Source organism: Oxyura jamaicensis, chromosome 1 (assembly GCF_011077185.1).
Source record: "Oxyura jamaicensis isolate SHBP4307 breed ruddy duck chromosome 1, BPBGC_Ojam_1.0, whole genome shotgun sequence".
NCBI lineage: Eukaryota > Metazoa > Chordata > Aves > Anseriformes > Anatidae > Oxyura > Oxyura jamaicensis.
In genome coordinates, this window is record NC_048893.1 from 94551011 (window position 1) to 94567324 (window position 16314).

Sequence of the window (16314 nt, forward strand, 5' to 3'; positions counted from 1 at the left end):
GCTTTGAAGAGTGAAGTAGTTTTCCAGACTTAAATTTTGCAACTTAATCACCTCCATTAACACTTACAGGATGTTTTCTTAATCCAGATGGGTGTACCAGCAGATGCTAAAAATAGGGAGGCCACATCCTGCGCTTCAGCTGGTCACAGGAGCAATTACAAGCCGTTATTTCTGTTTTCCAAAAAATCCACAAAGTATTATCAGCATAACTGCTTGAATACCCCTAGGGTGAACACTCAAACAAATATGTATTTATATAATGGCTGTGATGTTTTAAGTTTTAGTAAATGCTGTGGGAAGTAAAACTCCCACGTTTGACTGGCTGCAAAAACAGCCACAAATAACAGGAGTGGGAAATACTTGTGAATACTTTTGTAAAGACTTCCATGCTGGTTTGTCTAGACAAAATGACTAAAAGTATTTAGTACCATACCCTTCTGGAAGGTGACACAAACTTCAAAAGGGGGTCATGTGAATTTTAGTCAGCTAATGCTTAGAAAGCTCTCTAAAAATAACATATTTAAATACTGTTTTTTTTTTTTATTATTTTACAAGAAAGGATCTGTGAGGTATAATTGATCCTGATAGCATCCCTGCCACTGCATTGAGAAGATAAAAATTACAAGCTTTTCTGAAAAAAATTTGCAGTAAGTTTCATCATCGTAAGATGCAACCCTCATCATTATCATAATAAAACTCACTATGTAGTGAGTTTCCTCTCCCTTTCCATGATGAGAACACTTTGCCAATAGTTACATTCACACCTGCAAAATAAATAACAGTTTTCTCCATCAAAGAAAACTAAGCTGCTTTCAGGTACCTGTATTGGATGTGCTGGGAAAGTAAACGTAGGCATGTATCTCTTTTCCTATACACTTCCGTGTGGGGGTCAGTTTGCTGGCCAGTCTACACTGGACTTGGGCAGGCTAGACTGCAGAGCCCTTGCTGCTGCAGATCCTCCAGTTTATTTAGAAGAGCGAATTGTTTTGGGTCAAGAAGCACTTGGGTACTTTTTCTGTCAGAGGCTGAAGATTTATTTTTGGATAAATACCTCTTATTCGGATAAATACCTCTTCCCATAAGGCAGATAAAAATTTTATGTGAAAACAATGGTGTTACATTAGTTCATGCTATAAGTTTAGGGCACACACATCTGGAGCAATTAGATGGGATCTTCTCAGGCAATCTGGAACATCTGTGCAGGATGCATTCATAATAGCAGTGCAGTAACAAGGATGACATGGTATTTTTTTATATATATTTATATTACACATCTGCTCAGCTTGAGGTCTGGTGTGCCATTGCTGTTGCCAAAACCCTGCGTGTCCTTTGGCTCTACGTTCCCAGCATTGTCATTCCTGGTACAGTTCTCCATTCCATGTGAGGATTTCCTGGAAGAGTATCAAAGCTGTCTTAGCTCTGATCATTTGTTTGGCAGTGACTTGACTGCCAAAGTACCCACTCACTCCATCAGATTTCAATCAGCCAGCGTGCAATGTGTCGCCAGCTTTTCTAGCTCTGTAACTGAGAGCTTGACAAATGTAGCGTTTTGAAATAGTATGAGGCATCACCATGCTATAATCAAACAATATTGGAGTAGGAAAATCATATAAATCCAAGAGTGGTTCAGACTTCCAAATTTATTCCCATTTCATAATCTTAACTAAGCAGTGACTGAGCGTTTACCTTTTCACATTTTTTGTTATCACAAATTATCATTTTGAACTGAATTCGTAAATGTGAACTCACCTCAGTGACTGACAAAACCAGGAAGTTTAAGTGGAAAATGTTTCTTATTTGGGAAAGTCACAGAAGTAATCTTTATTCTGTTCTGGACCTATGAATACTTTTTATGTCTGTCCCTGAACATTTTTAATTCAACCTAAGGAGGTTGAATTCACCCTTCAACCTAAGGGTTCCATGCAGGTCTCATCTGGGACCAGCAGGTTTCCTGTATAAGGCTCTGTTTGGCACAGCTGCTTCTTATTTCCCAGGTGTCTCAGGTGTTGGTGTGGTAACTTGAGCTGTGATAGAGACAAGGGCTGCAAGCAAGCACATACAGCATCCCCTCACTGTAACTTCCAACCTCTGAAACCAAGGGTGGGACAAAACTCCAAGTTCATGTATACAGCATAAAATGGAAGAACCAGATTCTGCTGAAGACATGGTTTGTTTGCTTTCTTGACAAAGTATTCTAAAATCTCTTCCTCAAAGGCTAGGTTTCTGGAAAGAGCAGTTATACAGAAAGCAGGTGATGATTACAGCAGGCCTAGCGTGAGGCACAGGTGTGCAGGTGTCACATGAAGGGCACACCTTGTGCAGGTGACACTATTCATCCACCAGCGAGGTGGCTGTAAGACACTGAGTGCATTGCATCTGGGATGTTATTTCTTTGCTACCTCGGGGACTAGCAATCAAGAGGTCCCTCCCAGTGATCCCATGGAAAGACGAGTGACAGGGTGAAGGTTTTTCTTGAGGCTTTGATGATGCACCATGTACAAAGCCCCATTAAATTTACTTCCTGCTTTCCCTACTGAGGACAAAGGCTCCTGAGGTGTATACAGGTTGCCTAGCAAAACAGAAATGCAGCAGGTGAAACAGGGATAGGAGCTATTTGAAGGTGATTGGTGCTGACTGAAAACTAACCTGGACAACAAGTGGAAAACAAACAGAAAGGCTGATTAAAGAGGAATCATTATAGTGCAGATAGACACTGAATAATACATACATTGACCAGGAGCTGCTATCTGTTTAGGTGTGTGATAAAGGGTTCCCTTAGTGAGCAAACTGCTTCTGTGCTGCTGCAGCAGTAGCATGCACGTTCGATTGCCCTAGTGAAGCACCACACAGTCCAACTGAAAAACCAGGCTCGTGAGAGTTTTTCATTAGCAGGTTTGCAGCTAAACAAACCTGACTCAGTTTGACACAGAAGCCAGTTTCAGAAACTCTCAACCATTTCCTGTACTGCTTTTGCATTATTTTTTAGAGCACAATGCTACTCTCATACACAAAATAATGTCTAGCTTATAATGATTTCTGTTCATATGTACAAACCCCAGTAAAAAAAGTTGAACACGATATACACACTGGGAAATATAATCCTGGAATATGTGTCAATGACATGATTGTTCTGCAGAATAATCCTGCCCACGTTTCCTTTCAGAGATCTCTTTCTCTTGATGCGAGCTGGGCCCACATTGGAGACGCTGGTTGCTCGTGCCCGAGTCGCATTCTCTTCACAGCGGTCGGAGAAAGCAGTCAGGTCCATGTCCACATCTGGGTCGTGGTAGCAGCCATCAAAAGCCATTGCTTGCACTGCATCAATACTGTACATTCCTGATGCCTGGCAACAAAGAATAGTTATTCTGCATCTAACAGGAGCCATTTTAGTAAATAATAATTAAATAAAACACAAAATTAAAAAAGCTTTCTCTTCAGTGCTGCTCCCCGTATTGAGAGCATAAGGAGAACGTGGTTACCTCCCAGTGTAACTACCCCAAATACTGCAACCTGTGGGGCCTGGCCCCCTGTGGAAGACATGAGCAAGTAAAGGGATATATGTGACAAAACACACTTGTCTGACTGATTATTGCCAGCTGACTTACATGTGCCCTTGCTTCTGAAACAGAAAAATCAAACTCTGTGTTTCCTGTAGGTCTGTGTTGCTGGAGCTATTGGACTTCAAACATTTCCATGTTTTTTGATAGGATTATCAAATCATGTGAGCAACATATGCACCCTTTGTGTAATCTTCCCTTTGTGATATTCCAGCAAATGATTTCACATATGGGGATATTCTTGAAGCAAAGTTTTTAAGTGAGTGCCTCATAGAAAGCAAATGTTTACAGAAATATAAACATTACTGCTTCAGACACACTTTTCAGAAAAATGACCTTGTCATTCATCTGGTCTTGGCACAAAAAATAATTTAAAAAAAAATCATTAAACCTATCTGCCTATCTGAAAATGGGGGAGCAGGAGAAGGATAGTCTGTTTCACAGGAAACAGGAGGAAATATCGCAGTGAGTACATTTTAGTGTGTATTTCAGAGAAAGGAAAAAGATGAAAACACTCCCTTGATCAACAGGCATTTGAGAAACAAAGATTACTTTCCTTGGGCAGGGGGGATAATAATAAAAATGAGATGTGCTCCTTAACCTCTGCTACAAGAAAAGAAAGGGAGAGAAACCTCAGACCTTCTCAAGATCTGAGAGATCAATACATTTCACCCCTTCAGCCAAGAAAAAATGAGATACAAAATGGAGTCACAGACATGGTTACAGTACTATTATCACAGTTTTGTATCAGGATTATTTTGTGGCTTCTGTGATACTCCTGAAGGCAGCAAAATACAGATCATTGTACCTTGCCCCTTTTTTTGAGTTGTTTTCTCTCTTCAATTGTGGTGAGATAGTTCACTGCAGCATATTCGATGACAGACAGGAAGACAAAAAGGAAGCTGATCCATAAATACACATCCACAGCCTTTATGTAAGACACTTGAGGCATTGAGGCACTTACTCCTGTGATGATGGTTGACATTGTCAGCACTGTAGTTATGCCTGCCAAAGGAGAAGGGGAAGTTATCATAATACAGGCCAGCTGGTTCTGATTAGCTCATCACCAGTTGCTTGGACAGCACAGCTCTGTGAGGGCAGATGATTGAGACGGCTTTTAACTTCACTGAACAGGCTCTGAAAAGTGGAGTGAACCATGAAGGACCTATCGCATACAATACTGAAAACTGTCTCCACTCTCTGTGTGTATTCAGAGCTGCAGCACACCATGTTTGAGCAGTGGGGACAAAATGCTGCTGATTCAGCAGTGGAAGGAATACTTTCTCTGACAGCTTTTCCATGACTGCTACAGGGCAGTGAACATGCATTGTTTGTAAAACTCCTGATGTATAACTTTCTTTATAAACACATATAAATTAAAAAACACGATCAGCAAAAACATCTTGACAACGTTACAAATGACCTACTGAGAATCAAAACTTGATTTTTGAACATGAAGTGAAATTTCTGACAAATAAAATAAATTGGTAGATACATTAATAGGTATCATAATTTGATTTTAGGCTAATATATTTATATCTTACGTATTAATAGTTTTAGACTCTGCCAGTAGAAAGGCAGATTAATATAGCTATAGATAAACATTAAGGTAAACATGGCTCAGTACATGCAAGTTTGTTTCTTAAACAAAGATTCTCAAAGTTTTCACTTGTCTAAGAAATACAGCAACATACAGTCAGGTTCTGGGACCAGTATCAGCGAGAAGAAAGAGCAGGAGCTTCATCACTAACTCTTAAAGTGACAGTTTTAGACTCAGATATATTAGGAATACATTAATATATTATATATTATTATTATTATATTATATTATTATTATATTAATATATTTCCATCACATTTTCACATTAGTGTTAAATTACCAACAAAAGGTAGCCTTGAAATGGTATCAACTGATTAATCACTGAGAAAACAATAGAGAAAAAAAAAAAAAAAACTGTAATTAATCTTTTTATCCCAAAATGTGGTGTTCAGAATTAAAACCACAAGAGCAGAAAGACCCAGCTTGCTCTTTGCCTTCCACAGTAGCCTGCGTGACTTGCACAGTTAAGGCACTGAAGCAAACATTTTCAAAATACCTGACAAAGAAAGGCTTTGCTACCTAGGACAAGTCAGAAAAGTGGATCTGGGAAGGGATTTGACTACCTGTTACTTCCCTGGGAAGAAGTGAGGGGAAAAAAAAAAAAAAAAAAAAAAAAAAAGGGAATGAACTAAAATTCTACCGAGGGAAATCTGCAGAAAGAATTTTCTCTTTCCTTCTGTGGCGTGTGAGCTGCTAGTACAGCAAAGTCAGCCTGAAGAAACATCCTGTTTCTAAACACCGAGTTTGACTAAAGGAGTTTGTGTTACTGACAGCAGTGGAATAGTAGAGTTGTTCAGACAACTACCTGATATATTTGCTCATGTCTTGCGTAAATAAGAAGCTAAGGTAACTTCAAAAGCTATCCCCTATCCATTCTATGTATCCCAAAAGAATACAGTAAAGGTTTACCTAGTGATACCCTGGCAGGAACAGCTCTTCTGTCAATCCAGAATGAAACCCAAGACAACATCACCATCAGCATGGCTGGGAAATAGGATTGAAGCACAAAAAAGAAAATATGTCTCCGGAGTGCAAAATTTATGAAAAGTCGATTGTACCAGCCTATTGAGAAAAAGGAGAGGAAGAAGATGGGGGAGAAAAGAACTATGTTATTTGTAACCTCTGTTCACCAGTCCTCTCCTTCCAGTGTTTGCACATCAGTAATGGTAAATACCTAAGAGATATTGCTACCACCCTGCTTTCATATAGTGCTTTACAAACTGTCCATCCATACCTCATTAATACACAGCTGCCTTTGCAGTGAAGCATCACAAGTATTGCATAATTTTAAGGTTAGGAAACTGAAAAAAGTAAATAGATTTCAAGTGAAACTGCTGTGAGAATACAGATAAGATATAATAGTCCAGTTCAGCTAGCCCAGTGGAGCAGATACCCTGCCTCCCCTCAAAAGCAGCCTGCCTTCCTTCTCTCACGCTGCAAACACCCAGGCTTCAAGCCGCACTTTTCCTATGGTCAGATCATTTTCCCGGCCCAGCACTGACTTTAGAGGTAAGGGTGCCATCTAGTGACTTTTGGGGCAGGCTCTGGATGTGCCGCAAAGCACGTGTGCTACGCCTTGCGCAAGGAAAACAGTTTACAGTGAGGTGCAAAGAAGGCAAAGTAGCTGTCTGTGCAGAATCTGCCTTTTCTATACAACTGCAGACAGAAATAAGCCTGTGTCTGAACAGTCATGCCATCACAAAGAGACCCTTTATAGAAAGGACTACCTCAGCAGTGACTCCGTTTAATATTAAACATGCTGTAAGTGGATTCAGCCATGCAGTAGGGTTTTGTCTTTGGAAATGATTGTTGACAGTGATATTGTTGCTCCTTTGGAGACCAGGGAACTCCAAAAGCCTAAATGCTATACATGTGTAGTTCACTGAGATTCACAGGAAAGGCTATGCACAACCTAAAATGCAGAAGCGTGCTCTGTCAGCAGCATTTTCTGTCCAGTTTTTTAAATCTGAGCCTCTTCAGGAGGAGATGGCTGCCACGCGAGTTACGGCGATAATCCCCCAGTGTTCCTTTCTTCTGGTGGGGAGGAGATGTTACATGTAACCACTTCCTTCCAACCAGAAGCAAAACACAGGAAGAGGAGAAAGTATAAAGCTCCTGTCTGACACAAGACCTCAAAGCCAAAGAAAAGTGTATGCCTACAAACATCAGTGATCTAGTTAACAGATAAGGTACCTGCATTTATTTCGAGGTACCTTCCAGTGGTCACCAGTGACTTAAAGCCTACTTTTCCATCTTTACCGTGCTGAGTTAGCTTGTTTTCAAAACATCTGCATGTTACTGTTAAGCAATTATTTTTTGCAAAATCAAAGGTGCTGTGAAGGTGCTGCAAAGGTACAGAGGTTGTATGAGGTTGCACTGCTGTGCACAAGGCCGTATTTGCTTGCATTAGTGGTTTTTGATGAGAATAACAAGGGTAAAGAAGCCACCTGGGTTCCCAGAATGCAGTTTCAACACAGTGATAGCAATTTGGTGGAAACCATCCCAGTCTCCTTCTTGCAACAAGGACAAGTTTGACGTAGATCTCTGCAAGGCAAGTTACGATAGGAAGGTATCACCCTTTCTCTTCTCACATGACAGTGGCTCTTGAAAGCTGGAGTCCTGTTCTTAGTTCAGACACAGGCAAGAGATAAGGCTGAAGAAACTGATCAAGCTGTGAATTCCTCACTGCTTAGGCTGCAGTATCATTTAAACTGGAACTTCTACATTAAATATCAGCCATTAAAATAAGACCAACTGCAAACTTGAATCCTTACTCCTTTTTAAAGGCAAAAAGAAGATATTCTGTATCTAAAATATAGTAAATAAATCTACCTGCAGCTTTCCTATGCCTTCAAGTTTTTTTTGTTTGTTTGTTTTCCAAATTGTTATGCATTTTACCCCCTTATATGGAATCATTTCCATTTCTATTTCATTAATCTGCCTGTATATATAAGGGGAATATTCCCATTGAAATTAACTGTCTCAAACTAGCAAGTACAGTCGCAAGCATTCTATTTGATCTGGTTAAGAAAAGTGTGTTTAGACTACTTACATAGAGACATAATGCAAAATTTATAATTGCATGCACAAATAAAGAGAAAATAAAAACCACTTGCATGAAATCAAACCCATAATAAACTGCTAGGGCCTTGTGCAGTTTGCCAAAAGGTGTAGTTCAAGATGTATAGTGAGGAATAAAAACCTGTCTAGCACAGATATCTGCATGTAAACAATGTAGCACTGACATACAGGGATTAATATTTTTTTTTCCTGCAACTTTATGTATAAACATGGAACATTAAGCAAACCATGAATTAGAGCTTAATAGCTTATAAACATAGCTTATAAACACGCTCATGAAGAATTTTTAAAGTCAGTAGATTTTTAATGACACTTTCCAGCTCCCAAAAATGAAATTTTAGGCAATAAATACTGAGTGTTCCTTTTGTTTGCTTTCTAGTACTTGACCCTTTAGGGTTTGTATTTTCAATATTTTTTTCTATATAACCAGGACCCAAATATTCCTGTAAACCCAATACTCCAGATACTTTCAGAAAAGACCCACAGTTTTGCAAGAGCTCACAACAGCATGTATTTAGTTCTTCTGCATTTCTTTAAGGTTCTTTTCGTTAGGTTACAAGTATTATCATGGCCTCCTATAATACGGAGCAAGTTACACTGGTAATGTAAAGAAAACTTAAGGCTGAGGTTAACAGATCAGTGTGATTGACAGAATTCTCAGAGGTCTGTTATTGCTAATTAATTAGCAATTAGTTTGAAGGTGAAAGACAGTCTGCCTGGCTATGTTCCATGCTTCTCTTCTAATGACAGGGTTTACTATACCAGTACTGCTGTAAAATGCGAGTCCACTGGAAGCACTGAACTCTTCAATGAAAAACTGGGAGAGGGAGATGTGTTCATCTGTGCTCAGGGACTGATTTCCATGTTTCCAGTATAACATTAGATCATCTTCATTATATGCATCTGTGAGAAAGTAAAAAATAAGTCACCTTCTCTGCTGGAATAAAGCTTCTGTTTTCTTTTCTTAGCAATAGAAGAACACACAACAATTTGGAAAACCCCAAGGAAATCTATTTTTTTTAATATCAATTTGCCAGTTAGTTGCAAAAAAATACCACATTGCATCTTTTTTCAGGTGGAGTCTTGTGCCATGTCAGCCATGTACCTGACAGAGGGGGAGCACAGGCATGCTCAGGGTCCCGAGGCAAACAGGGGTACAGCTCGGGAGCTGCTGTGCTGAGCAGATTGTCCGAGCACTGGCAGTCTGCTCCCTTTTGTGGAGTATGAACAGCCAGCCAGCATCCCAGTTTTGCTCTTAATCCAAACAAAATAAATTCTGAGGTATCAAAGTTCTCTGCAAGAGACAATTACCTTTACTACAGACCACAGAGTCAGGGCTGAGAAAACAGACAGTTCACTGTAACACAAGCATTCCTTTTCATTTTTCTATGAGGTCAAATCTTGACATTTTATTTTACTTTTAACTTGCATTTTTCCTCAGACAAAGCATGATTTTTGACAAGGAAAAGATTTTGGACTGAGACCTTGGAACATCAACCCAGTCAAAACAAAGCGGGGCACGTTGTTGTTTTTCTGTCTTCCCAGTTACAGAAATATTCCAAACTGGATACAAAGCAGTTTAATATGTACAGGTCAAAGAGTTCAGGTCACACACCAACACAGGTGAAAAAGGTATTATGAAGAAGATGAAGTGCTGGTAATAATGCACATATGAGGAGCAGTCATGAATTAAACTTACAGCTTTCCAGTTCTAACGAACAGTTCTGAGTGTCCAGAGGAAACCTACTGAAATCCATGAAACACATAGCAGAAACTGTTATTCTGCAAGAAGGAACAGAAAACCAGAAAGTAAATGAAAAATTTCACACTTTCTCTGGGCTGTGCAGACATCTGATTGATATCCCTGACCAACCTGCTGGTTAGAATCCAAATGAATGCCTTTTTCTGCTGTTATGGACACTTTTAAAATTGCCTCAAGGTAGTGATAGAAAACTAAGCCAGTGAGAGAACAAATTTTTAAACATAAATAGTCTTTCTTATTAAGTACATTACACTCAATTTATAAACTCTTTTCTGGCCTGATCCTTGATTAGCCTTTCTCACATTTTGCTTTGAATGGTTACACTTGCCAAGATTAACAAGAGGAGTTCACATTTCTTGACTGAGTTTCTCATAGACTGAAGTAGGTAATATTAAAGATTAGAGTAAATATTATTCCAAGTGCTGTATTCCCTGTTAGCATGGCTATAATATTTAATTGCATAAAAAGATAAGCTGCAATTTCTAAAATCCTCTTCAACACCATACAAATGCCTTATACTCTAAAAAGCTTAGGGAAACCTAGAAAAATACATTAATTTTGCATTCCATTTGCTTTTTCACTAATATTTAGAAGATAAATGACCCCTAGCATTTTAACTGAGTAATACGATAAACAAACAAACAGAAAGGCTAGAAGCAGCAATTTAAATACAGTAGATACTTCCAAATTTTCCTTTCTTGTCACAGCTTGTATATCATTTGATGTCTTACTTTGGTATTTCAGTTTTCCTGCATGGACTTTATTGATATTGTATATACTGGATATGTAAGTGATCTTTGGAAACTTGTGATCAGTAATCACATTGTAGCTAAGTTTTTACAAATGTAAGATTTTACAGGGTTGCAATGAGATGGTAAGACTGATACATCTTTAAAATGATGCATAAGACCTCTAATTACGGATGTCATTTCTATCTTTTAAATATTGACTATAGGATCAGGGGAACAGCAAGAAACTGGGGGGGTGGAGGGGGTGGGGAAGACTATTTTAGCACCAAATCTGGATTTTTATTCCATTTTGCTTCAGTAAAGTCTTGGATGCTGGGTACTGAAGAAAAACTGTGGAATATTCAGATTTCTTGCACATAAGGATTTGGAATATAATCTACCCACTGCATGTCAGTCTGGCAATACAAAAAGAGGGTTTAATGAACATCCGAATCTTTAGGAACATATAGATTAACAGCACTCAGGCTAGAAACACGTTGTATGACCTTAATCAATTCAAAACCTTGGTTCACCAGCCCTTAGGTCACCCCCTTCCCTGCCTCTTCGCTTGTTGAGATGTGGCAGAGAAAGGAAGGAAGAGAACAGGACCTGCTCTTCATGCTTATGTACAGGACAAAATCCATAGGTTTAGCAGGAACTTCGGGGTTTTGCTCTTCACTGGCATAGGAAGGAGGGCACTGTCAGAGCAAGGAGGAGTCACCCAGTACCCACCAACAGGTAATGCAGGGCTAGGGAAAGTTAACTCTGGGACCAGAGAGAAGAAGGCAAGAGGTAAAAGCAGGGCATCAGCTTGCAAATGGTATGTAGGATGCAGGGCAAGGGCTCCCATCTCTCCTCACATTGAGAGCTACTGCTGCAAGCCTTGGTGTATTTCCTCTGATCCTTCTCTCTCATGAAGCACAGAAGTGAATATAACAATAAAATGCATAGTTTACCTCATGGTTTCTTGCTGGTCAGAGTGATTATTGAACATAAAAGCCTAACACTATTTTAAGGTGGTGTACAGCAGTTGCTGTGAGGGTTTCTGCATGCCGTATGAGAGGGTAGATGAATTCATTTACTTGTTAGAACAATTATTACATGACCAAAAACTCAAGTGCTTGCATAAATCTTCCAGCTCTCCAGATTAGGTGAATTATCACATCTGTGCACAAGGCTAATTAGTAGCAAACCGGAGAATGGTGATTCCTGCAATGCACAGGCTCCAGGGCCTCTGCCCAAGGGGGAAAATTATTCCATTAAAACTGTTTCTGCTGCATCATCCAAATCTGCTTGATAAAGAAAAGCAATATTGTGTAGGCAGGAGGCAGGCACGTTTAATGGCATTGCTATTCCAGTTCTGGAACTGCTGTTTTGCTTTCCAGTTCTTTGTAGTCACACAGTTGAACACTGCTGGCATCAGCACTGATGATCTGCAGCTCTCTGTGCCTACCTGCAGCTCTGATTTATATCAGTGCTATGTTTACAGGTATCCCAGAGTGAAAATAGCCGAGACAATTTTAAAAGACTCAGGGGAAAAAAATGTTCTGTACTAATAATTTAGGGCTTTACTGCACTCAACAGTATAACTACTGCAATATTGCTAAATCCACTGGCAATGAACTAACACTTGAAAAACTTCAGTGGTATTCACAACAGATGGAAAAAATGCCATCATCCTGTGATGGGGAACAATATGTGAATGACAGATGTTATCTTTATGTTATCGATCCTAAATTTATTTTCCCACTGGTACACTGCAAATTTCCAGTTGTCAGTTGTTCCCAGTATCTGACACCAGAAGATTAATGCCAGTGCAGCATCAGAATCCTAACCACAAGTATTTCCACTAGTTTCTCATTATACAGACTATTGCTCCACAGTTGCATCATGTATTTTCTTATAAAAATGGTATTGTTCTTACCGTAGACTGAAGAGTACATTGCCATCAGGGTATACTCGGAGCATGACATTTTCCACAGTTGTATCATGGATGAAAGATCTTTTGGAGTGTACAAAAAACACATCGGGTACCCAGATCTTTTTTATCAGTCTTCCATCAAAAGTCATGCTTTTGTTTTTGGTACTACGAAATGAAAGTCTCTCATCCTTCCAGTAATGTCTGAGATACAAAGTCATTGTGAAGTCCTTTGTTTAATTAAAAATAAAAGAAGACAATACATGTTTTATTCATGCACAATAGAAAACAGTACAAAGTAATCAACTCATGTAAAGGATCAGTTTCTGCTATAAACATCATGTGGAGGATCCTCCATGAGAGGAATCAAACGCCACTCAATGAGATTAAATATATATATTGGAGCTACCTCTGAGATACCTGCTGTTTGCCTGGTCCCTAGTGTCTGAGTCTGGGGTTTGTTCGTATGTCATTTATACTCAGATAAAACTCTTACAGAGTTCAGTGGACTGCTGGATAGTATCATCAACTAAGTGAAAAAGAAATTCTACAACCAGCCTAAGGTGAATGAAGAGGGTTTTCCTGTGGAAATTTTTAGAAGTTATTTCCACAACAGACTATAGTTCCTTTACAATTCCTTTATAGTTCCTTTAGGTCAGTATGTAAAATCCATTCATCTGTACATTTTATACAAAGATCAGCCAGGGTTTTTAGATTAGTAAATTTTATGAATGAAATGAATCTTATAGAAACTCTATGGTGAGTTTCATAAGAGTAAACAATTAAATTCTACAAGAAGTACAATCTTTTCAATATGAAGTATTGTTATGAATATCATCTTACTTAGAATAACATGGCTATATAACATGGCATGTAACAAATATAGTTGTGGAAAGAGATGGAGAGGAAGCTGGAAATCCAGCCTGAGCTTCTGCACAGAATATCTGCTCTGGGCTCACCTATCTAGCTTTTGCATTACTCATCTTGTTAGAACAACTACTTCTGAAAATAATCCCCTTTAACGTCATTTTATGCCTGCATGCAACCCACTGATTTGGGTAAGTTTGCACAGCAATGCAGGGGTTCGTGCTGACAGAATCCACAGCAAGGTCAACACTCATGGTGAGCTACACTTGGTGTGAAAAGATACCATAAATGAGATCTCTTTGCCAAGTTAATGTGCCCTGCTATTCTAGGACTGAGCAACTTGGCACTAATGTCTGGGTGGCACTATTAGTGACAATTTTGGCTAAGGAATGAGCAGCCTGCATTCCACTGCTACATGTCCTTGATTGTAGTGAGGGTGTCTCCTTCCTAAGACCATTCCTGGAGCTGATTTTTATATTTCCATTTGTTATGACCACAGCTGCATTATGTCAGAAATGATGAGGAATATTCAGACCTGCATAAAGAAAGGAAACAAAAGACATTAAACCTCATCTTCAAAACTGCAGAACACTAAGAGCTTACATGGAAGCCCATGGGACTTGCTGAATGGTTGACATTTTCGAATCAGTGCGCTCTCTGCTCTGTTCTGTTCCTCTGGCTCATGGAGAAATTCAATGTGTGCTCATACACAACACTAATTTAAGCGAGGATGACTTGCATGCTTTAAGGCAAGGCTGTGCTAAGTGTTTGCTTTCTTTAACTGTATTGTTCTATATCATCCATCTGGATATTTCTGGGACCTTGAGTTTTGGCTGAAATTCTTTATTTCAGTTCTACTAACCAACTTACCATGTCAACTTCAGATATGCTGTCAATGCTTTCTACCTGCACATCAATGCCCACAGGTATTGGTGACCCTTCAAAGTAACAGAATGAAAGAGTGATGAACATAAATCTGTATTTTTAAAGGGAAGACTGTATACTAACAACATTCAGAGTGCACTCCATGCCATCATTTGCTATGGTCTATCCACCATAGTACGCTGAATGAGAAAGTCCATGGCAACACAGTAAAACCCAGTGCTAAAGAGTTGTAGAAATAAATACAAAACCTTAAGTGACCTCTTTGCAGCCAGACTAGTTGTTGGTGGCATTGTAGTTTAGATAGCAGTGGCAGCTTCCTTGCAGTACCAAAGCCAATTAATTGTTTGGTGTACTATTTAGAACTGTCATATGGAGAAGCTGAGTAAATATACCACCTACATCAGCGACTGCAAAGCTTACTTATCACTCCCAACTCTTATTTAAAAATATTATGCCTCCTAATTATCTTTAGTTGCTTAACTATTTAAATTTTAGCATACAAATTTGTGAAAATGGATTTCTTGATCACTACCTTATAAGGGAAAACCTGTACATACACTAAGTATGTGCCATGATGGAGTGTTGTGTGTGAAATGTATAAAAATTTATAAATATAATAAATAAGAATTTATTTTCAAGTACAATACACACCAAATGGAACTTGGTGGATTTTTTAAATACTACCCCACTATTTCATGTCACTGAAAAAGGCTGTAAATTTATGACACAATGTGATCTGAATGAACATATCATAAAGCCATATTTGCATTTTTGTTATAAAGTGATTAGAATCAATTAGAATTACAACAAAATATAAAATATTTATAGTCTCTTCAGTACACAATATCTAGAATTAAAAGCCTAGGTCTATACTGCTTATGTACCTGAGTAATTTTCAGTGAGCAGGTCATTCCACTTAAGTAACTGACTAGGCATTTCCTTACAGAAGAAGGAGAGGACAGAGATATGTGCATACACACACACTGAAGAATATTCTTCATTTGGAATTAAAATCATAACTATTGTACTTGGAATTCCAATTACATTTGTAAAAAATAGGCATTTAAAATACTTTAAGGGTAAATTTTTAAAATAATGCAATACAAAACATGGGTACAAAGAATTCTGAACAGCAGGAGATAGCATTCTTTAACTCATCTTTCTATCTTTCTTGTGCTTTCCTTACATTAGAGAAATATAAGTCTCCTGATAACCAGCCACAATACCGTGTCTCTTTTTGGAATTATTCTTAAAATAGCAGCCCTCGAGGATTACACAGCTGCCTCCAGTTCTTACCACTGGAGATCTTGAACTATTTTAAAGGTATTTTAAAATCTGGCTCTGTAATCTCTAGATTTGTCTTGTATGTTTTAATGGAGGTTTTGACCCTGCATAGAACAAATGAGGATGTGCACAGAAAAACAAGGTAAACTATGACCACAGTTAGCAGGGGATACAAAAGCATGTCTCTGCACTCACAAGAGCTGTGCTGCCTGGCTCAGAAATCATCTCTGCCTCTGAGAGAAATGTGTGGCTCAGTCCATCAGCCAGAGGATCAAAGCTCAAAACAAAATTCAGTCAATTAGTGTGTTAGTAAAACTCTAGACAGCACTTGGGAAAATACTGCTTCTTTTGGAGACTAAAGGCAGCAGGAGACATCTACCTGAGAGGCTGATGCACAGAGTATCAACATATGTATCCAACCAGGCTCCTTCACACAAACTGATAAAAATATTATATGCCTCTCCTAAACCAGGTTTGACCAGTTCTCATCTTTTTTTTGCCCATGCAGTCCCAACCACACTACATAAATAGTTTACTTATGCTAAATACTGACTTGTACTGAATATGACTACAAAAATGCCAGCTTGTAGTCGGAGTGGTCATCCTTTCAATATTCCACTGAGATCTAAACT

General features: G+C 38.8%; 1 protein-coding gene across 7 annotated transcripts in view; it reads right to left on the minus strand.

Annotated features, from left to right (window-relative positions):
• Nucleotides 1–1853: 1853 nt before the first annotated feature.
• GABRR3 (gamma-aminobutyric acid type A receptor subunit rho3) overlaps nucleotides 1854–16314 on the minus strand; it is a 60969-nt gene continuing 46508 nt past the window's right edge. For all 7 annotated transcript variants that reach the window (XM_035315229.1, XM_035315223.1, XM_035315226.1 and 4 more), the window contains 7 exons: nucleotides 14384–14451; nucleotides 12653–12876; nucleotides 9938–10020; nucleotides 9001–9141; nucleotides 6067–6219; nucleotides 4366–4562; nucleotides 1854–3343 (listed from right to left, as the gene is read on the minus strand). In XM_035315229.1, coding sequence (XP_035171120.1) covers nucleotides 3041–3343; nucleotides 4366–4562; nucleotides 6067–6219; nucleotides 9001–9141; nucleotides 9938–10020; nucleotides 12653–12876; nucleotides 14384–14451 — 1169 coding nt within the window. In that variant the 3' untranslated portion in view covers nucleotides 1854–3040. The remainder of the gene's footprint in view (nucleotides 3344–4365; nucleotides 4563–6066; nucleotides 6220–9000; nucleotides 9142–9937; nucleotides 10021–12652; nucleotides 12877–14383; nucleotides 14452–16314) is intronic.